The sequence below is a fragment of the Manacus vitellinus genome, unplaced genomic scaffold (genome assembly GCF_001715985.3).
Source record: "Manacus vitellinus isolate BGI_N305 unplaced genomic scaffold, ASM171598v3 scaffold_21_pilon, whole genome shotgun sequence".
Taxonomy (NCBI): domain Eukaryota; kingdom Metazoa; phylum Chordata; class Aves; order Passeriformes; family Pipridae; genus Manacus; species Manacus vitellinus.
Window position 1 is genome coordinate 9,609,347 of NW_021939546.1, and position 22,136 is coordinate 9,631,482.

The 22,136-nt window shown below is 36.5% G+C and overlaps 1 protein-coding gene across 1 annotated transcript in view; it reads left to right on the plus strand.

Annotated features, from left to right (window-relative positions):
* Positions 1–22,136, plus strand: part of FAF1 (Fas associated factor 1) — a 155,914-nt gene that overhangs the window by 90,706 nt on the left and 43,072 nt on the right. Inside the window, exons 9-12 of the mRNA XM_008925207.3 lie at positions 11,407–11,502; positions 12,911–13,037; positions 13,557–13,620; positions 14,514–14,595. Of these exons, the coding sequence (XP_008923455.2) occupies positions 11,407–11,502; positions 12,911–13,037; positions 13,557–13,620; positions 14,514–14,595 (369 nt within the window). The remainder of the gene's footprint in view (positions 1–11,406; positions 11,503–12,910; positions 13,038–13,556; positions 13,621–14,513; positions 14,596–22,136) is intronic.

Below are 22,136 nucleotides of genomic sequence, written 5' to 3' on the forward strand. Positions count from 1 at the left end.
CATGTTTTCAAGAGCTAACATTGCAAAAATCCAATCCCTGGAAAAGTTATATCCAAGAAGAGGCAGCATAAAAACCCTATCAGTGTTTGAACTGTTAGTTGGAAGCAGTGCTGCCAGCACAACTGCCTGAACTCTGCCAAGGAATTATATAGTTCTGGAAACATATCCAGGCACTTTTCTGTTTGCCATCCAAAACGTTGTACAATGTTGTGAAGTAAATGGCATCCCACCATAGACCAGAAATGTGCCAAGTTTGGATGATGCTCTCTGTGAATGCAAAGCAGTTCTCAAAGTGTATCTGTGAATATCTGTGGCCAATATGTGGTCTGGATGAATTGTTTGTTAGTTTATATTTTTGTTTATTATTTTACTTGTTTCTGACCTTAAAAATCTGTAAATAGTTTTGTGTCTCTTCTGAATAGCAAAAAATAAATTAGTTGGGATCATACTTAGTAAAAACAATTATTATACACTATTCTGTGGCAATTATGTAGTTACTTTAAAAAATATTGGAAACAGAACAGATGCTGTATTTCAACAAAGAAGGCAGCAAATGAAACAGGACAGTTTTGAGGAAAGGAAATACAGGAAGACAGGTTAACTCTGTTTAGTGTTTTTGCAGTTGATATGAGTCTGAGTCCATGTTAAGTGCAGCTGAATTTTTCATGTTAGTGTATCAAAAGTAAGAGTAAGCAGTACCACAAATACCACAAGCAGATGCAGAGCACGTGGTGGTCCACAGAGAACTGATGGATGAGTGGACGTTGGTGCTTTCCCATGTTTTTGGGTGCTAGAGGTATTCTTGTCCTTTTTTTTTTTATTGACCTTTTCTTTTCTTTACCTTGATCCTCCTCTCATTTGGCAAAATAAAATGGATGAATGCTTTGACTCCTGGTATTTGTTGTCACCCAAAGGCAGTCTCTCTTTAGCTTAGGAAAGGTTTGGAATCCCAGTTTATCTATGAATAACTCTGTTAGTTGTAATACATCTTGTTTAATGAGAGAATATTTCTTTTTGGTTCCTGAGACCTTCAGGAATTTACAGTGAGTTATGACCTGTTCCCAGGCATGTGTGTTTTATAGATCAATTCACACAGGTGTACTTATTAATAAACTCACTGAACCAATTTACATGCATAAGTTTTAACCACTGAGTAATTAGTGAAAGCATTGCTGAGGAACTGGAAATTTGGGAAATGTGTCATTATTTGCATATCAGTATAAAGCAATTACTAAATTAAAGAGTGCACGTTGTGACAAACATGAAGCTCCTTTACTGTTGCTTTGTCAGTGCACATTAACATCAACTTGATGTGAAAGCCTGGCTTTCTCTGCATGAACTAAAAATCCTAAGGCAGAAGTACACAATGAATCACCCAGAGTTTGGAGGCTAGCACACTGAATTGCCTTGGGGTTCAGACTGAGGAAAGAAAAAACTCATGTAAAAGACCATTGAGAAAACGTATCAGTGGAAAGTAATTAACTCAAGATCCACAATTAGCCTCATGGTCTATACTTAACTGTGTTCCAGGTCTTTCAGCGTTTATTTAATTCTGTTACCCTGTGTTTCAAATAGCTGCAAATGGCTTGGCAGATTTTTCATCCTTTTTAATATTTACAGTTTTTGTCCAAGAAGAAGAATGAGCTCTGTAAGTGATCATGGGTATTTGTTTCAGCCTCACAAGTATATCTCTTTTTTAGCAGAATCTGTTGTACGAAGAAATATTATTTTCTTGTTGTTTCCTTTAAATATATTTGCGGTTTGAAGCAACATTAAACACTACAGTAGCTGTCCTTCTGCTTTAATTCCTAATTTGCCTAACTAGGCTCAATCAAATGAGAAATAATCCAAACCAGGGATAATTTTCATTCAGCCAGCAAACGAGAGTGGTGGATGCACAGTAATACGGCTGGTGATTAACAGGGACCGCGGCAAAAATTGGCATGTGTGTTCAGCCAGCGTACCAGAGCTGGGTGTTCCCAGAGGAATGGGCACCACTTTTTCTCAAGCTCGTACAGAAACTTGTACGCTCACAGTGTTTTTGTGAAGCTGCCTTTATAGTGGTTGTTGCTGTGACTTCAGCATTGCTTATCCGGTGTCTGAAGGACACAAGTGGCCTTCTCGCTGTGCTATGGACTCTCTTCCAGCCTCCCTTCTCCCAACCTGTGTGCTGTTTATCCCCAAGATGATTCCAGAGCATCTTCACCGTGCTGCTGCCTTCAGCACATGTAAAGATCTCCCTGGGTTGTGCCTTTGCACTGTAGCAGAATAAGATGCATACCTTTAACATGCAGCCTTATGGAATTTTTGAGAATTAAGCACACCAATCTCTTAATCCTAATCTAAAGAGTTTATCGATGTTTAAAAGATTATTAGTAGTTAAAACACTTCTTTTCAGTTCAGAGCTTTTCAAACTTGTGGGTTCTGTGTTGTAACTCTACAGCATTCCTTTGTGATTTTAAGCTTCATTATAGTTCAAAGATCTACCATGGGAACATGACTGAAATCCTTGGAATGAATTTCCTGCAACCTGTGTTGACAGGTTTAAATTACGTACTCTGACACTGTTCTTGTGGCTGGATTAGAAACTTTTTTCCAAGTTAAACCTGCGATAAGTAATTGTCACAGCGCGCTGGCACAATGCTAATTTGAAGTGACGTGTCCAAACTGGCCTCAGTAACATGAAGAACCCTAACAGGTGTGAGGGGTGGATCTTCCCATGGGCCCTGCTGAACTTCTAACAGGGGAAAAATAGTAGAAAAAGTGAAATGAACCTTGAATAAAGCTGTCAGCAGTAATTATCTCAACAACACTTTGTGAGGAGTTAAAATAAGCATTACTGATTTATAACCTGAACACACTCCACCCTAGAGATGTTTTTTTCATGCAGTTAGTGTTTAAAATGAAATGTTGAATACCTGTCAAGATTTTTTTTTTTTAGTGGAGATGCATAATGAAAATGAAGTTATTTTCCATAGGAAGTTAATTTCAAGGGCTGTCAAATTTTTTACACTCTTCAGTTAATTTTCATATTTGTGCAATAGTTTAATAAAACAAACAAACCTCAAGCATACTTGACTGTTTTTCCCAGCTAATGCTATTTGATGTCAAAAGACAAAGTGGCTAATGTGGAATTACATCCACTTATTATTATTGTTCAAGGAAGGATAAAGGCTTACATGGTAGTAGTGAGCTTTGGTTGATTGATTTATTTTTTTTTAATATTATGTACTAAACTTAAACAGCAATGTCTGTATATGACCAGTATAGACTGAAGAGAGCCCTCAGTACCGTCTAGTAAATCTTTTTGAGTCTCATAATTAATTCCATAGTACAAAAAAGCCCCCATTTCAGCCAATTTAAAAAAAAGGCATTTAATAGATTTGTTTTTTGAATTGCAATGTACCTTTATTTTACAGTGGGATACTTGCTCTTTCTTGGCGTGATATCACTTGTTTTATGTATATAATGTATTTCAGTGTGGATAGGAGTAATTTTACAGTCTGTTACTATTGAAAGAATACTTGCTAACTTTTGAGAAAAGAGCAAACCAAAGCATAAACATTAATTCACAGAAAACCTTTAATCTCCTTAAGCTTTAAACATTACTTTTAAACATGAACATGCGGGAATTCTTAAATCATGTATCAGACTTTGTGGGATTGTACAGTGAAAAGAAGGTAGATTATCTAATGAATAATTATACAGTGACAAGCGATGGGTTTGAAAATGTTGATCACCTGTTTGTTCCCAAGGAATTTAGTGAGGGTTTGTCTGAGCACAACAAGCTGCCCACGCACTGTTAATAATGCTTGGTTAAACCCCGGGAACTGCAGCCATGGCAAGAACAAGCTCTTATGAAGGCCGTCTCGTATCATAGCATCATCTTTCTTGAAATGATGAGGCTCTTGAGTATTCTCAGAAATAACATGAGTTGCCTGGGAGTCCACCACCTCCTTCCTGCATGGATTGGTTTCTCTGTGTTTGGGTCTCTGGCCAGGAAAAAGCGTGGAGCCATGTGATATTCTTTGCAAAACTGCAAAAAATTGCCAGAGTTCCCACACTCTTATTTCCCCTGCTTCAATATTCATGTGCAGTTAGAAACCACTATGTTATTCAACTGTATAGTGAAAAACTTCCCACTCTTTCATTTTGAGTATGGAAGCAAAACTTCTTTCACTTGCTCTACCTCTCCCCTCTGACTTTTACACTTCAGTTTTTCCTGCATGCCTCATTAACTGCTGTATCCCTTTCACCACGCAAATATTTCTTGCTTTTTGTTTTGCTCACTTCTTTAATCTCAAAAAAGATAGGTTGCAAAAGGAAAATGGAAATGTGAGCGAGCTGGGAGCAGCAGCAGCCTCAGCTGTGGAGCAGCCTGACAAGTCTTGCTCCAGTGGTGAGGAACAAGAAGAATAACTTATTTTCTAGGTGTGCCAAATAGATTGGTTTGTATTTTGTTCCTGTTCCACTTTTGGGGGAGTAAAGTTAAGTTGAACTGCTCTGCAGTTCCCTAGATCATCCTGAGATTCTGACTTAAAGACCTGAGGTCTGAGGCATAGGTCTTTTTGAACAGGAAACTTAATTTGTCTGGTGAGGAGAGATAGATGACATGTTGGTAGGCTGGGAGAAATGAGCTTGTTTGAATTCTCCAGAGATCTGCCCATGGAGAAGAAGGGATTAGCCAGGATGAATATGCCTTGCAGACATGTAAACTGAAGTCTGTCTACACTAAGAAGGGATAGAATTTTTCACTTAGCATGATGTTACCTGCCTGGGCTGAAATGATAGAGAATGGACTGAACCTGGAGGTTGGGAAAGGCTCCCTTGCAGAAGTCATGCTGTTCAGCCAAGGTTCAGAAAACTGCTGAATTGTTTTGTCTTATTATCTTATCTACTGTTAGTGCATTTGGGCTATGAAAGTGTTTGGTCCCTAATATGCCTTGTATGCAAACCCAGCTACATATAGAGTATAATAGAGAAACTAGGACAGGAATGTTCTTTCTTCATATAGTTATGTTCAAAATACCACTTTTTTCCCCCCTAGCTTCAAGAAAATGCGTATATACAGACATCATAGAATCCTTGGTATTTATCATACCCAAGGAATTATCTTATGCTACAAAAAAGGTCAGAGAACAGAATAGTAAGTTTAATATGAAAATTGAAATTCTTGATAATGCTCCTTTCTCATCCTTCTGTCCTTACCCCTTCTCTTCCCTGATGAGAGGAAAAAAATATCATAGTAATTACTCCAACAAGAAAAAGGATCGAATTATGTAGAAGTGAAATTTTCACAGAGGAGACACCTACCAGCTGTTGAGTTCTTTGCTATGGACAACTCTCTTGGGTTATTTTGAATAACTGAGCATGGCATGTTATGGAATGTACTCGGTCGTGTTTGTTTCTTTATACATTAGCCATGTATCAGTGACTAACCAGTAAATCAAAAAGCTAAGCAGCTCACATTTTGAACACGGTGAAAGGACTGTCACATGAAGTATTTGAACAAGGATTAGTTTCAGTCTGTAGGTAACAGTGCATTCGTTTCTGATTAAGAATTTTTTGTGTGATGTATGTGTATTACAAACCTCCACGTGTCTACTGCAGCCTGCTAAGCAACCTCTAGAAAGAGCTCTTGTTCAGCTGATGACCTCCTGATCAATAAAAATTATTTTGGGATATCATTTCTGTGCTTGTTATTGTATTTGTTTCTAACTTGAAACTGTGGTTAGCTAGTATTGACACACTAGTTATGGCTGAAGTACTGAACAGCAGCCACAAAAGGCTTCCAGATCTCAAGAGTTGATATATATTGTAATAATAATTATCGAGGGTGGTTAGAAGTCTGCAGTTGTGGTAGAATTTCTCTTGTTACCACAGCTTTAGTTCAAAGACTGTTAAAGCTTAGCATGAACTTCTGTTCTTAATTAATTAGATAACTTTAACTCACCATGACTTTAGAGCCCTTTTAGTAATACTTTGAATGTTGCTCGCATTGCTGCTGTTTTCGGGGCAAAAGGAAGGTTTTTAGGTTTCAAGATATTTGTATAATCTCTATTGAAATTCGATTTCAAAGGATGAGTAATAACATTTTTTGTCATATTTTCCTGGAGATAATCTTCTCTTCTTAAGCAACGCGCTGGTCATGCAGTGAAAGCATAAAACATTCTCAAACCAATACTGAGGTAACAGAGAGCTGCTGCAGTTACTGAGCTGTGGAGGTTGTTTATCCAGTGAGAACTCTGTATTGTGAGACATGCTAACAGCAGATTTATCTTCAGTATCTTCAACTTTTATTTGTTCCTCTTGCTCAACAAGGGGAAAACAGGATTGCCTGTTGTCTTGGACAGACTATGAGAGCTCCAACAAACAGAAATTAGAGATGTCAGTTTGAAAGATTTGAGATTGGATAATCTGAGTGTTCCTTAAGTGCTTTGCACTATAGAAACCAAAAATCTAAATTATGCATGTTGTATGGTAAACCCACCCACATCCACATTTGAATATACTCAAGTTTTAATTGGAGCTGTTCAGCATTACAGAGTGGAAAGGATGTATTAGAAAGATGTACCCCCTTGGCAATTACACATGCTGTGGCATCTTTGGGAAGGCTTCTTTCTGTGGCTTCTTCATCTGTCTGTGCTTGTGAGTGCAGCTGGAAAGCTGGAATTATACTTGTACCTCGCTGTTTTTCAGGATGACAGAACTGCAGGGCAGGTTATTAAGACTTCCTTTTGCCTAATATACTACAGGCTGACCTTGAGTAGGACTGATTTTTTTATGGGAGATTTATGAAGGAGAGTCAAGTATTTTTATTTTGTACACCAGAATCTTGTTTGCTTACCTTATCTCTGCGTTTTAAAGGCAGGAAACATGGATTATTTTCCTTTACCTCAGCAGGAAATGACACTATGAGAATTCCCCTTTTTAGTTTTTTATTGAAGCAGATTATATACAGACAATTGTAATTCTGTATTAGAAGTGCAGCTACTTGAATAGTTCGACTGATTCACAGCAGCCAAGTTATACAGAAATTACATTCCTTTTTATTTTTTATTAAAAATCCAGAAGGTTTGTCCACTCCAAGGTTTTTTATTTTGGTTTAGGTTTGCCATTGTCAGATAATGCCTGTTGATTCGCTTGCTGTGTGCAAACCAGTGGAAATCTGCCATCATGGATAGAATCATCTCCTTTGCATTTGGATCAGGTGTTCTCTGAATTTCTGTCTGATGCTTTGTAAGATTTATAGTTTGACCTTTGAATTTCTGAGAGGAAACGATCGAGAATCTCTAGTTTATGTTCATTAAATGATACTAGAAAATATTTTGCCGTGGAAAAACACCTCTCCAGTGAGTTGGAAAGGATTCTTCATTTGAGTAGCTCAAAGAATAAAGTTACCCTGTGAAGGCTACCTTTTAAGTGGTCTTTTAAAGGACAAAAAGCTGTTTTTTAAAAGTGACAAGTACTGGGTGAAAGAGCTGAAGGGCTCCATTTAAGTGTCTGTGTGTTTAGATATATGCATTAAAGTACATTAATGTACATTAATGCACATGTAGTGCTCCCACACACTCCAAAATCTCAAAACACACTGCTCTTGTAGCAATCAAAAACGTAACAAAGAGCACAAAATAAATCAATATTCCTACTTCCCTTAAACATTATCACTTATATTTGCTTGTTTTTAATGGTTCTCATTTAAAAAAAGCTTCATCCCTTTAGAGAGAAAGGATCCCTTGATGATAAGTATCCTGTGAAAAGCACAACCTCCCAATAATTGAGGATGAGAAGCAATGTCTGGTTCTTTACAGATTATTGCCTTAAGCTGGCCACTTTGGGTGTCCAGCTATACTCTGTAAGGCATTAGAAAGCTTAGAGCTGGCCTTCACTTTCCACATTAGATATGGTTGCTGTTCAGATCTCTTTTGAAATGCTATTTTTCTCCATCAGTGTGTGGCTGAACATGAGGAAGACCAATTTGTCATATCCAATTACTATTTTCCTGATGCAGTACACTGAGCTTATAATTTTTGTATCAGCATTTCTAAGTGAAGTGAGCTCTGCAGCTGGAGTTCTCTGCTGGTATCATTCTTTCTGTTTATCTTTCTCAGATCTTCAGTATCTTGATTAAATATCTCTGGACTGGTGCAAGAGACTGAGTTTGTTCCTTTATTTGTAATTTCAGGAGTCTGCAAGAGTGGGAATTAAGTTATGCCAACAAACTCTTTCTAGAAGATAAAAGCTTTTGAGATTATGGACTTGTAATTTTTCCTATTATTCTGAACATGAGATGGCAGCACTCTGGAATTACAAGATGTCTTTCTTTCCTGCAGACATATTTGTATCATGAAATATCTGGAAAAAAGAGCATTTTTAGATTGTTCTGAATTTTATTTCTAGAACCTTCAACATAATACTTTCTAACAGGCAGAATAGTTTATTGTTGAAGGCACCTGGTCTCACTCTAGATTTGGCAAATATTTCTGGGTTAATCTGGGAGTTTGACAAAGAATCCTGCATGTTTGGATCAGAAAAGATGTTGCTTAAGTTTATCCCCCAATTTCTAATGCAGGGAATTGAAATACAATTGATCTTACACTGAGTATTTACAAATAATATTAGTGTCTTACTGTTGGAAAGCACAAGTGAGCACCAGAGTAATTTTTTCCTCTCTAAATTGTAAGATTTGGTAGTGGTCTTTCTTTTAGTAGTTAAAACCTATTTGAAGTAACCTTTGTGCACTCCTAGTCCAGATAGTACCATTACCTTTTGAATACCAATAGCAATCCATTCAATGTCTCTGTTGTCTCCTAGAAGGACTCCCCTGCTGCCACTCTCCCTGGAATGTTTGAAGTTTTATTGTCCTTCTCCTTAAAAAGCTATAGGAAGCCAAACAACTTTCAACAAGCACAAGCAGTGTATACATAGTGATGGACCAGAGATCTGACTTTCCAATAATCATCTGGAGTTACTTTTTGCAAGTCATTTTGGCTGTTTCTGATTCTGTTTCACTTTCCACCTTGTGTACCTTTCAACTCTGAGACCATTTGATTTGCACATGTGTACATTTCCTGCCTAGAAAAATAGACTAACCTTATTTATTTTTGCTCTAATGTATTATTTATTTCATAACCTATATCTAACTCATCATTGGTGCACGAGTCCTGCATATGCATTTCTCAATGTCTTTTCTTGTGCATGTGAAAGCTCTAGTACCCACCTAAAGGTGATTTTCATGAAAAAAAAAAAAAGAAAATTCAGAAAAGTTAGTGACTTCTGAGTTTTTGCACAACCAGATGGGTTCATAAGTTAGAGAATGTCAGGTAGTCAGGCTACAAACCAACATTTTCAGTTATGGAGTTGGAATAAAGAATTTGTCCATTTCCATGGGAAAGTGGCTGTGACACAGTGATTTGTTTATCTGACGTCCTGCAACCCCATTTGGGAGTAGGCAGGTGCAGTATTTAGAAAGAAAAAGCTCTCCAAGAACAGCCTGAGGTCTACAGTTCTCGCACGGAGACCCTTCAGCGGGTGTTCCCATCAGTAAATTGGCTTGTGTTCAAAATACGAGGAAAAGTTGAGGTTTACTATCCATGACACCAGGCTGAGCTGCCTGGAAAGTAATCTTTTACTTGATGTTTTTATGATTTCCGAAATAAAGCTTAAGCTTTCTGGTGCAAGAGTCGTTCTTGTGAGAGGATTCTTCTTAGAATGAAGGTACCTTTATTCTAGAAGAACGTTGATGCCGCTAGTTTATTTTGAAGTGACGGCAGAGCTATTTCTCCTGGCCTTTCCTTTGCAAAAAACTTTCCAAAAATGCTGAAGGGGAGGGTGATTTCTCACACAAATGTGCACAAAACCCCAACATTCCAGCAACTGTCTGGAGAGAGGGATGAAACAAGCTCTGATGTCGAACCCCTTCTGCTGTAAGCTCGTATTTGAGAGACGCTTTGACACTATAATATAGGGTTGCAAATTGGAATTGCAACACCCTGCAATTGGGCCAAGTGATGAAGCAGCACAATAACTGCTTGCTTGATCTTACCACTCTCTCTTTAATGTGCACGTAAAAGACACCAGGAGCCTTTCCAGGCATCTGTCGGGGTATTTGATGCTGTGAGATAGGGAACTGTAGTCTGTGTGTGGTTGGGATGGGGGGGTGTGTGTGTTTTACCAGTATTTTATATAGTGTGGTAACTACAGGGCAAAGTTTCAGCTTTTAAAACAGTTGGTTTTGTTTATTTTTAAAAGCTTATAAAAATAATAATCGAGCTGGTGGATTATTACAGAGAATGCAGTTCTTATGCTCTTGTCACAGGAGTTTCATAGGTAATTGGTCTTGACCTGTATGTCATCTTTAATATTTCATTTGCTCCAGAACATTATAACTCACTTCCTTTAAGACGATTGCTGTGCTTTTTACACAGCTAAACTTCTGTTTAACCTTGCTATGAGAATGTGACAGTAGGCTAGTTCAGACAGGTTAACATTCATTTGGTAACCAGGCTGCTTAATCAGCCTGCTTCAACCTGCAGCAAATTAAATCTTTGTGAGTTCTAGCAGACAAGTGATATAGTCATTCTGAATTACGTATAAAAAATAAATGGGGTATTTTCAGTGCTCATGGCAGTAAATGAAATTTAGGGTTTATGATTTATTCTTGGATTTTTGTTGAGGATGATTGAAATGTATTTTACCTTACTGCTTATAATGTAAGTCTTTCATTCTGTACCCTGCAAAAATACTAATAAGCTTTATAGGATCTAGAAAATCTCTTTCTGTCCTCTCTGTGTTTCTTCTGAAAGAACCAATAGAAACAATATTTTAAACATACAGTCAGAACTATTGTTCTTCACTTCGCTAAGAATTGTACAGCATCAAGTATTTTGTCACTGTCAAAAATTAATCAACTATCTTTATTTAAAAGCTATTCACATTGTAAAATCAAACCATGTATTATCAAGATAGGGCTTAGGTGCTTCTGAGCCAGTGCTGTTTCTGTTGGCACTGGTTCCTGAACATCCCTCCTGTCTGTGCTGACTGCAGCTTCGCCAGCACTGTTGGGTTTGTGTGTGTGTCCGTATGAGAAACGTGGCATGCACCCTTGACATTTATAGTGACCAAAAAGGAGATGAAATGTATTTTTTAAGTTACCAATGTGATTGTGTCTGTTGCAATGTCTGCTGATAAACTGTTCTTTCAAAATAGGTTTTTTTTTTCAAGATGACTTAACTGTTGGGTTTTTTTGTTGTTGTTTTTCTGGCTTCTTTCCTTATGTTTGTTTAAATAATTCAGTCTTCTGCAGTGCAGCCTTTAGTTTAAATCTCAAAACAACCTTAAAAAAACCCAAAAACCAACCTTCAGTTGACACTGTGGCTTTAATAAATGATTATTGTTGTTTTGTAGATGACTCTTGCTGCATCGGGGCTGACTTTCCCTTGCCATCGACTTACAGTTGGAAGAAGGTCTTCACCTGTACAAACGAGGGAGCAGTCAGAGGAGGTAAGAACATCATCTTTATTTTACCAGTATACTCCAGGAAGAAGCAGGGAAGCCTCATTTTGCAGTAGTCACCATCCCTTGTGTTGTCAACTATGTCAATAAAATTGCATCTTTAAACCATCAGTTTACAGTTCCTGTAGCACGTAATTGTGGCAAAGTAAGGAACTGGGTAAATGACTCATTGAAGAAAGAAAAGAAAAAGTAATCAAATCACAGCAAGATTGAAAAATACTCCAAATTAAATAGAAGGTTGAAACGTGTATTTTTAGTGTTAGCAGAATGAGATGTTTTCAGACTGTATAAACTCCTGTTTCATTGTTCCTAATTATTATTAGTTTAGGTTAAAATTTCCATTACCTTTATCGTACCTTAAAATGAATTTAATATATATTCATAAGAGAGAACTGTGAGGTATGGTCAGGATACAAGACTGGATATATGGTGTTGGGTAGTTGTTAAAAGTTAGAGGATGGTCAGACAACACTGTTCTAACTATACCTGAACAACTTAGCAGGTTAGATAAATGGTTATTTTTTTATTCCTGAGATCTACCAGCATAACTGTGTATCATTGTTGCTTTACTCTTCCAAAATGATCTGACTTTGTTCACCTTGTAGATTTTTTTTTTGTTGACTAGTTAGTAAATGTTCTTTATTTGAAGTCTTTTTTGTGTAGCTGTTGTAGAGAGAGATCCTGTGTGTTTGGAGCTCTTTGCTCCTCTTGTGATCACTCAGGTAGAGCTGAAATCCCATGTTCCATAATACCCTTCACTGCACCTTCAGCAGTTCATGTAGGTTTTCTCTAGTGTGCTATCACTGTAACTTGTAGGTCAAGCAGAGCTGGAATACTTGTTCATGAAAAGAAGTCAATTTAGAAGCAGGTTAAATTTGAATTATTGAAACCAAGGTTTTTCTGAGCTGTTCTGTGTTTCAAAGGACATGACATCCAAAAGATCTCATGGGAGGGAGATGAGACCGTAGCTCTTCGCACAAAAACGTTGATATTTCTCCTTTGTATTGGTATGCCAAATACCAATGTGAAAACCACCATTGTGTGGCTTTTCTCATTCTTTCTTATGTAGTTACACCAACTGTAGTACCATTAGATGGAAAACAGCATGAACATTGGATAAAATTTGCTCAACTCTGGGTATGCAGAGAAAGTTCCTTCATTCTTTACTAATGCGTTTTGTTACATAATACTGCTGTCAACCAGACTACTGCTAAAAATTAGGTCTTGTTTATAAAAAGCAGGGTGATAATGCTGTATAAAATAGTAAAATAAAATGCAGTTTATTGTGTTTTTGTAGAAATACGTATTTTTCCCTGTATATGTATTGTGTGTTTCACTGAAGATGATGTCTGTAATAGAAGCTTACTGTGGATTTTGTTGGGTTTTTTTTATATAGCAATGCACTGACGTTCATATGGTTAGTGATAGTGATGGAGATGACTTTGAAGATGCTACAGAGTTTGGAGTTGATGATGGAGAAATGTTTGGAGTAGCATCATCTGCCTTGAGGAAATCGCCAATGAGTAAGAGTTGACAGTTAATTTGCAATTAACTGGTCTTTGTACAGCAGTAGTGAAGGCAGAGAGGTGTGATGAGTCTGCAGAACAAGAAATAGGAAAGTATCTTTTGACAGGAATGTTAGAATTGTTTGAGTATCATGTCTAATGACTGTATCAAATGAAAACACTGCAGACATAGTTGGCAACTCACAATATAGTGGGTCAAGCCTTTCAAGCCAGTCCTTTCATTTTAATATATTAAAGTATGTCCACAGTGTTAGCTCAGAACAAGTGATATATCACATTACACTGGACCTGAGGATTTTACTGTTTGGAAAACCTGAATATATTCATGAGACCCTCTGGAAATTTCATGTCTTTCCAAAGGTTCATAGTCTATAGTCTTTCATTAAATTTATATGGTCAGTTGGTAACCACTTCAAGTAAGGTGGCAACATGAAATGTCTATGAAGCAACTGAGTTTGCATATTACAACCTGCTTCCATAAGGATGCATTTAATTTATATTTTTCATTTTTTTAAGTGCCAGAAAATGCTGAAAATGAAGGAGATGCCTTATTACAATTTACAGCGGAGTTTTCTTCAAGGTAACCTTAGTCTATTAACTGTGCAATTCTTGTTACAAACTAAGTTAAATTTAGTAAATAATAAAAATAAACCAAATGCACATATTTTCATGTGGGATTATAGCATATTTATACATCCTAATGTAATTTATTTTAATTTGAACTTTGTCAGAGCTGCTTCTGAAATAAAATTATTTCTCACTCCAAGTTAGAGTGACAGATTCTTGCCTTATTTATTTTGCTATTAATTAGTATCATTACTTAATTATGTAAAGGTCATAAGAATGATAAGGACTCTGATTATGTATAATAATTTTATTATACACAGGAACAGAAAAGCTGAAAATTATTAATATTGAAAAATATATAGAGTTACATTAAGAGTTTTCACAATAATGAAGTTGTTGGGTAAATATCTATTTTTAAAAAACATAGAAGTGCTGGTTTTTTAAAACTTTTTAGTACCAAATCATATGTTGCTAAACAGTTGCCATGTTTCACTGAACAGGTAGAAGCTGCAAAGTAATGCAAAATTTATATGCCTTCTGTTTTCACTCCTCTGTGATGATGTTATGTATGTGAGATGCATTAAAGTGTAATGCAAGAATAGCCATCAGTTAACCTTTAATGAGAGGAAATAAATTGTGATTGGAAATTGTGTAGAAAATTGTATAGAACTTACAGTGTGCGAATAGAAGGTTTTTATGATAAAATTTGTAACGTAATAGTTTGTTACTTTGAGCTTTTGAATGTTGGCTTCTAAATATTTCCCTTCTGTCCTTTAGAAGTGTAATACTTCATCTTTCTAAAGATTTAACCAGTGCATTATATTTACAGAATATGTGAAGTGGTAGAATATTGAAATTACTTATTTTCGTAATTAATCCATTAATTGGAAATTTTGTCTCAAATAGATATGGTGACTGCCATCCTGTTTATTTTATTGGATCATTAGAGGCTGCTTTTCAAGAAGCCTTCTATGGGAAAGCTAGAGATGTAAGTGTGTATTAAAACTACTTTATCTAATATAGTGGGGAAATGGAAATCACCTTAAGTGTTTCATCTTTTTTTTTTAAAAAGCTGAACTACATTTTGGAGTTATCTTGGGTTTATTGTTTGGGAAAGGTTGTACTAATTCAATTGACTGACTAAAATACTTACCTTGAAATTAATCATTCGGGCTGTATTTTTATTGGAGTCCTTTAGTTGTCAAAGTTACTCTTTTTCTTCCCCCCTTCACTTTTCTTCCTGAAATAATGGTGTCCTAGCACCAGATAACACTGCCTGCGAGTCTTGTGGTTGACAAGTTCAGTGTTGCATGTTGGTAACTCCTTTGAAGAATGGCTAATGAAATTGTAAATTTAAATTGAAAGGTCTCTGAAATACAGTGTGCTTTTTTTTCTTTCTTTGTACAGCCATTATCTGCCAAGTAAGTTCCAGTACCGAAGGTTTGGTTATTTAGTTTTTCTGTACATCCAACTAGGCATCTCAAGTTTCTGTTATTCCGTGCACAGTTTTAAAATCAGTATTTTAATAAAATTAGAATGGGGATAGTTTATTTAAGTTTTGGTGACTTGATTTACTAAGGAGAAACCCAAAACCCTGCATAATTAAGCACAGATAAAGCTGAAACACAAACAAGAAAATCGTGCTGTTTAAATTTACTTTTGTTTTCTTGGTAGATGTTCAGTTTTAAAATGAAGAATGTTATGGCTTCCTGTAGTTATTCATATTGGAGGGGGAACTATGTTATTTTAGGGGCTGTTCTGATAAGTGTGCAGTGTTATGGATCCATACAGTATAACTGAAGTTAACACATACTTAACACTCAAAGTTTAGTCAATATTTTCATGTCTTTGCACAGATTTCAGAGCATAAATGTATACCTAGTAATTCAGTGGAAAAGTATTAATTTATAATAATTTGTTAAAGTGGACCTTAATGCATGTTTAGAAAAAAAATCATATGAATTCAACAAGGAAAAGGTTTGAATTGGGAAGTTCCCTTTGTATCATTTAATCACAAATAATTGGCAGTGTATCAATGTAATAATGGACAAAAGCCCATTAAGAACTTACATAAATAGTTTGATCTCTATAAACCTGATATTAATGCAGTGCAGTTGCTTAGGTTTTTAGTACTCAAAGTACTTCCTATACTACTTACACAACACATCTGAAGTTCATGTCACCTTACATTTCTAATATTTTGAGATGTGTTCAGACCAGATCCTCATCATGATAAAGTTATGTATTTGTATATTTAGGAAAGTATTTTTTTGTTTTTGTTGTTTGGATTGCGTGGTTTTTTTCTGAATAACATTTTTGAAAGGTCTCCCTCCCACCTACCCTACAGAATGGCATTATTTTTATTGTAACATTCTGACTTTAAACAAAGATATGAGAATGTGTAAATACCATTTATTTTCACTGCTTTTTCCTGTTACAAAGTAATTTTTTCTGTACTGCCTCCTGGAATGCATAATTGAGGAAAGGGATACATTATTTTATATTTTTATAATTGCATTTCATAAAATAATTAAATATGTATATCAGTATTAAAAAAAAAGCTTAGGAGAAATTGCAACCCGTATGTCTTGTCTTCTAATTTATACTATGGAGGGCACTTAATTTTACCAGGGCAACAGATGAGCTTCAGGCACCAGCATTCTTCACTTGAAGTGAGAAATTGAGTTCCAAGAGTAAATAAAAACAAGATTGAAGGTTTAAATCCTCTACTAGGCTTTTTGAACTTATATACTCATTAAATGTTTATTGGAGTGGTGGGATTACGAAGGATTTGGGCAGCTTCATCAACTGGTATATACTTAATCACTAAGTAAAACACTACATTTGATAGAGTGTTTCTCACGATGCCACACTCAATCCATCTTAATGAAAACCGCTTCAAACTGATTTAATTTGAGAGCACTTGGCAGCTTGAGTGCTCAGAGATCTTAGCCTTTTCTTGACAAATTCTCAATGCTGTCCAGAGCAGAAGGTGCACTCTACAGTTCAGGTCTAGTGAGAGAGCCATCAGCTCTGTTTCAAATCTATACTGTGGATACTTTTTCCCCTCAAAACCCATTATATATAAACTTGAAGCTTTTTTTTTCAGGAATATTTTGATTTGGGCTGTTTTAAGAAAATTGACTTACGTCAGAACATATGTTTTGAATGCAGAATATGAGTTAAAATTGTTTTTAAGAAAATAGATAATTCTTTTAAATCTCAATGTCTTTTCATTAGAAAGGATGATAATTCACAGTTATTTAAGAAAATATTATTTTAAAAAAATACCATATAAAAAAAATTTAGGTGTTTGTTACCTGTGTGTTTGAGTCATTAGACAGTGAAAATTAACTTAAATGATGGGTATCTTTTTCCCTTTAGAGCAGCTGCTCCCACAGCAGTACCAGTTTTTGGTAGGAGAGATGGAATGAGATCAAATGTAGCCCTGCTTTAAAACCTGTATCTCTCTTTAGCACAAAAATATAATACCAAAGATACAGAGCTTTACCTTTTACAACCAGAGTCCCTGGTAATGAAATCCCAGGTATCTCCTGCAGCCTGATAGTTAAAGGGCATTGTATGTTCATTTCCAAGGCTTATTGTACATATATATAAAGCAAGAAAATATTTTCCTTATATTTTTTTTAATTGGGTCAGGAAGAGAAAGTGAGACAGAGGTTTAATAAATTAACAAATAAGCTGGTTTTTTGTGGAAGTCTTACCCTCTACCTATTGTACCAATTAGAAACCAGCATTTCTCTACATCAATTTCTGAAGAACGATCTTACTCTTGCTCAAGTAGCTACAGTGCCACAGGTATTCCTACACCAATGCCGTGGAAGAAATTTTTTAATGAGCATGTTTTAAAAAGATGTTTGGGGGAGACTTCCTTGTGCCTGAAAGCAGTTTGTGGGTGTCTGGTGCTTTGAGACATCAGGGGGTTTATCTTAACTTAGGGTAGTGTTGTTATTCATACTGGATCTTAATGGCTATATTGAATCTCACTGAACTATATATGTGAATAATACTGAAGTATTTTCTTTTATTGGAGCTTTTTTGCCTTTTCATTTTTATAGGTGGTTGCTACTCTTTTATTATGAGAAAGAATAAAGACATTGCCTTTGCCTTTTCAGCTCTTTTCTTTATATACCTCTGTCAGCTCACCTCCTGCTCCTCTCTCAACCTTTCTGTCCACTGACTTTTAATAAATATGTGAAACATCTCTCTTAGCACAGATTGGTATTGTCACCTCAATATATATTCCTGCATGGCAGAAAATGAACCGTGTTTTTCTTCTCCTTGAGTTCTGTCTTTTAGGTTCAATTTAGTGGCAGCACCATCCCTCTCACATATGAGTTCTTTATTTCCTGAAAACCTAGAAGAATGTATGCTCCTTCCATGATTTGCCATGTTCAAATAAAAGCTCTTTTTTTGCTTTTTTTTTTCTTAGTAGTAGCAGAATTTTCCTTCATATGGGGCTTTCTGTAGTATTGTTTTTATCTGTGTAACTCAGAAAAGTGTCCCTTATTATTTCAGCTAATTAAGTATACTGAAATTACTACAGATTACAGGTGGAGAAATTACCACTTTACCAATTCTGATAAAACATAAATAACCTTAACACTAATCTACGTGGGCTGGTTGAAATTGGAGGACAGATATAGAAGTGTAACTGGGTTTTCAGGAAGAGGGAAGCATGTACATTATGGTAGATGTCAGTACATATGCTCCAGTTAAGTCCCATGTTAGTCACCTGCATTTTCTTTTCAGTCCTGCCTGATACGTGTTAGCAGTTCTGGCCTTTCATTCCACAGTTTATTTCTGAACTAGTGGATGATTATTGTTTAGAAATCTTTGCTACAACATAACAGCCTAGTTATGTGTGCCTACACACCCTTTATTCTTCATATCTGAAGAATAGCTTCATCTGAAGGGTTGCTCCTGGGTATGGGTCTCTCTTCAGCATCCTCTGTATTTGATATGAAATAATAGCAGGTTTTTTTAAATTGTCTGCCACACTCTACATTTCCTCTTCCTTCAGTCCTTGTGATTTATAATCTTATTTGAGTTTGGTGTTAATTACTGAATTCTGTTTGCATTATGTAAGATAGCACTACAAGTGCAATTGATTGAAATAGAGATACAACAGTATAATAGGATCAAATAGTTGGAAGATGAAAGTAGGCTAAATCAAGCTTTGAAACACACCTTTACCTGGGAGAGTGGTTTGCTGTTTGAACACCTTACCATGATTCCTATGGATTCTTCATCACTGATGGATTTTTGAGATTTTACTGAAAGGTAAAATTACAGAAAGATTAAATTAGGAATTAGTTTAGGGACATTTTATGCCATGTGTAATACAAAATATGAGATCAGAAGGTTGCATGGATCATCTCCAATTTTAGGAACCTATGGGGTGAAGTTTATTTCAGATCCACTTCTGTAAGGTTAGAGGCTGGTTAGTGCCCCTTGTCGTTCTCTCTTGGGTTTCTGTCTCCTTTCCTTTGGTTGGTGCAGGGGAATTAAACAATGCTTCTCTTCAGCAGGTTTTGCTCTGTTATGTGTAATACACAGACAAGGCTTCCTATGAATTTCCATCCGCCCTATTCCTACTTTGATCCTTTTTCAAAGTGGAGTAAATTCAGAGGTGTATTGCTTCGGTGTTAGAGAAGGTTTGCAGTCTGCTTAGGGAGAAAAGAATTGTGTGTGGTAGGGTAGCTGATCCTGTGATCTCCAGGATCCACTTAGACAGGTGGATCACATCGTGCACTTCAAAGGTTTAAAGACTTGCAAATTTGTTCATTTGAATTAGCTCTCACAGCATAAAACTCAGGAAAACATTAAGGTCTTGATTTGTTAGCCTACCACCTTGAGATAACATTCATGCCCCTGGCAGTTGTTGTTACATCATGAACATTTTTGTCTCAGTCATTACTTGAGCTTATAAACCTGAGATTCAAAGATAACCATTCAGGTTTTGCTGACCCTTATGACTGTGTTGCTATTCCCATCCAAGTTCATATTCTTCTGAGGCATCTGAATTATGCCAAGCTGGCTGAGAAGCTTGGAAATCCCATTACCCAGTGATATCAATTTAATCACCTCATGAAAGTCTATGTTTCTTTTTTGCCTCAGTGACAACTTTTCCTTCATTTCTTCTAATTCTGTACAAAGTGCATTAACTTTTCTGAAAGGAGCAGGAGTCTGCTGTACTTTGGATGACTTGGCAGAGAGGTTCTGTGGTGCCAGGCTACAGCCAGGAACACCTTGTCTCTCCGTGGGCTGCCCTGCTACAGTGCAGCATCCATCTACAGCCCACATTTCCTTCCAGTGTTCCAGGAATATTCCATCAACAGATCCAAATCAGGCAGGAGAGGTCTGCAGTGCTTCACTGCAAACACAGTGGTGGTGGAGCAAAGGAGCAGCAGCACTGCTGACTGTCTCATGCAGCCTGAATACAACAGAGGTTGCAGAAAAAATGCCTGAGATCTGGATTTTTTGACGTATTTATATAGTAAAGATGCTGAAAACAGTTAGGATCTCTTTCTTGTGGCCCTTTTTCCTTTGAAGGAACATGAAACCTGGAGCTTAGAGTTCAAGCTTTTAGGACCTGAAGTCTTACTGACATTGATGAGACTGATACTCCTGAACATGTTTGTAAATTCAGGCCCCTTCTGAAAATTGCAGCGTATGACTGCCTGGTCTTCAGCATGCACATACTCTGAAAAACACATCCCTTGGTGGTTTAAGTTCCTGAAGTCCTAAGGCCTTTGGAAGTCCATCAGGTATTCAGTACTTACAACCTTTTTGGTATTCCATACCTTCGTAGGGACTAGTAAAAGTTCTTCCCCATCGGATTTTTTTTTCTTGGTTTTTCATGCAAAGTGTATAACTTGTGAGTCATATTTTTGAGAAATCCAACACAGGACAGTCTAGTGCTCCATTAGTAGGCTTCTTTTATGGAGTTCAAGACTGTTCAACAGTTTTGTAAGCCTATTTTAATAGTATTGACTGAAAAACCCCCAGTATTAGTCATCATAGAATCCTAGAATTTACTCTGATTTTTCAAAGGCTTGAAATAAACACAACCAAAACTTGCTTTTGAATATATGCTACCATGGGGTAGTAAAATAAACAAACACAAAACCAAACCTGCACAACAACAGCAAAACCAACAAACTCCAAGCTGTGAGCCTTTTGTAATAATGCATTTTTCTAAGGAAGAAATACCCGTGGCTTCCACTAAGATTCTTCAAAATCAAATTTCAGCACTTCAGTTCCGCCTGCTACCTCTTTGCATTAGTCATAGCAATGTGCCTATGCTGCCCTTAACATTTGGGAAGAATTATCAGGCTCAAGTACAGTCTTTTATATGTGATGCAGTTTAGTCTTTGCACGGTGAGATTTGTTGATGCAACAAAAATTACATTGCCTTGGGAAGTAGCTCAGTGTAAACCTCCATTGTGTTTGTGCCTGTTCTGTTTACTGAAATTTGTCCCTAAATCTTTAAGCCTAAAACTGTACATATTTTGAAACATTCTGTTGTATGGAATCTCATATTTAACAGTTTCATGGGGTTGTTTCTTTGGAAGTAAAAGTGTTTCTCAAGAGCCTTTTTTTCTGTCTGCTCCCAGTGAAAAGAGGAGAGCAAAGCCATCCGCTTACCACAAAGCAGTGCCACCACAAAGGAAAGATTAAGGGTTTAGAGAGAGGTCAATGTGGGTTTTTCTCTAACTAAACACTTTCCTAAAGTTTCCTTGTGGAAAAAATAATGAAGTCATCTCAGAGTTTTTAAAGAATTTTTATTTCTTTTTCACCGTCTGCATTCGCTTGTCTTCTCAGCATGGATGTTTAATCTTTCTAGGCTTTGTGAATTGGTCCAAATGAATAAGTGGTGAGCTGTCTCTCTAGGAGCTAGAGGCTTATTCTAAGGCCCTAATCACTGAGTAAACACATCTTTGCCCTCCCTCTCTTACAACTGCTATATAATAGTCGAGATTCTAGCACAGTAACCTGGATATTGCAGGGATCGACGCTTTGAAATGCAGAACGGCTGATCCTCAAAAACAGACAGTGCCTGATCTTCCCCTGCCTCTTTCTTCTTTTTAAATTAAATATCACCACAGAAATGCTGTTTTATTGCATGATATTGTGCATCAGTGCCCTGGATTTTCAAGTTTAGTTTCAGTCAACATTGTTGGCTGCACTTATATGGATCTCTGCATGTTGGGCTTATTAATGGTCCTTCCTGGCACATGTGTACGTGGTTCTGAAGAACATTTAAATTAAATTAGACAAACATTAATGCAAATACTAATCCCTTTCCCAAAGTCTAATGTTCAAATGTATTCTTCCTTTTATAAACAGTCATTAAATTTTGTCCAAAGCCAGTGTATGAGATGAGAGCCATACAGGTTTTTTTTTACAAAGACAGCTTGTCTCAAAATCGCATCCTATGTCTTGCTGTATCAATACACACCAATATCTAGGGTTCAGTGTTACTACTGATGAAGAGATTTGAAA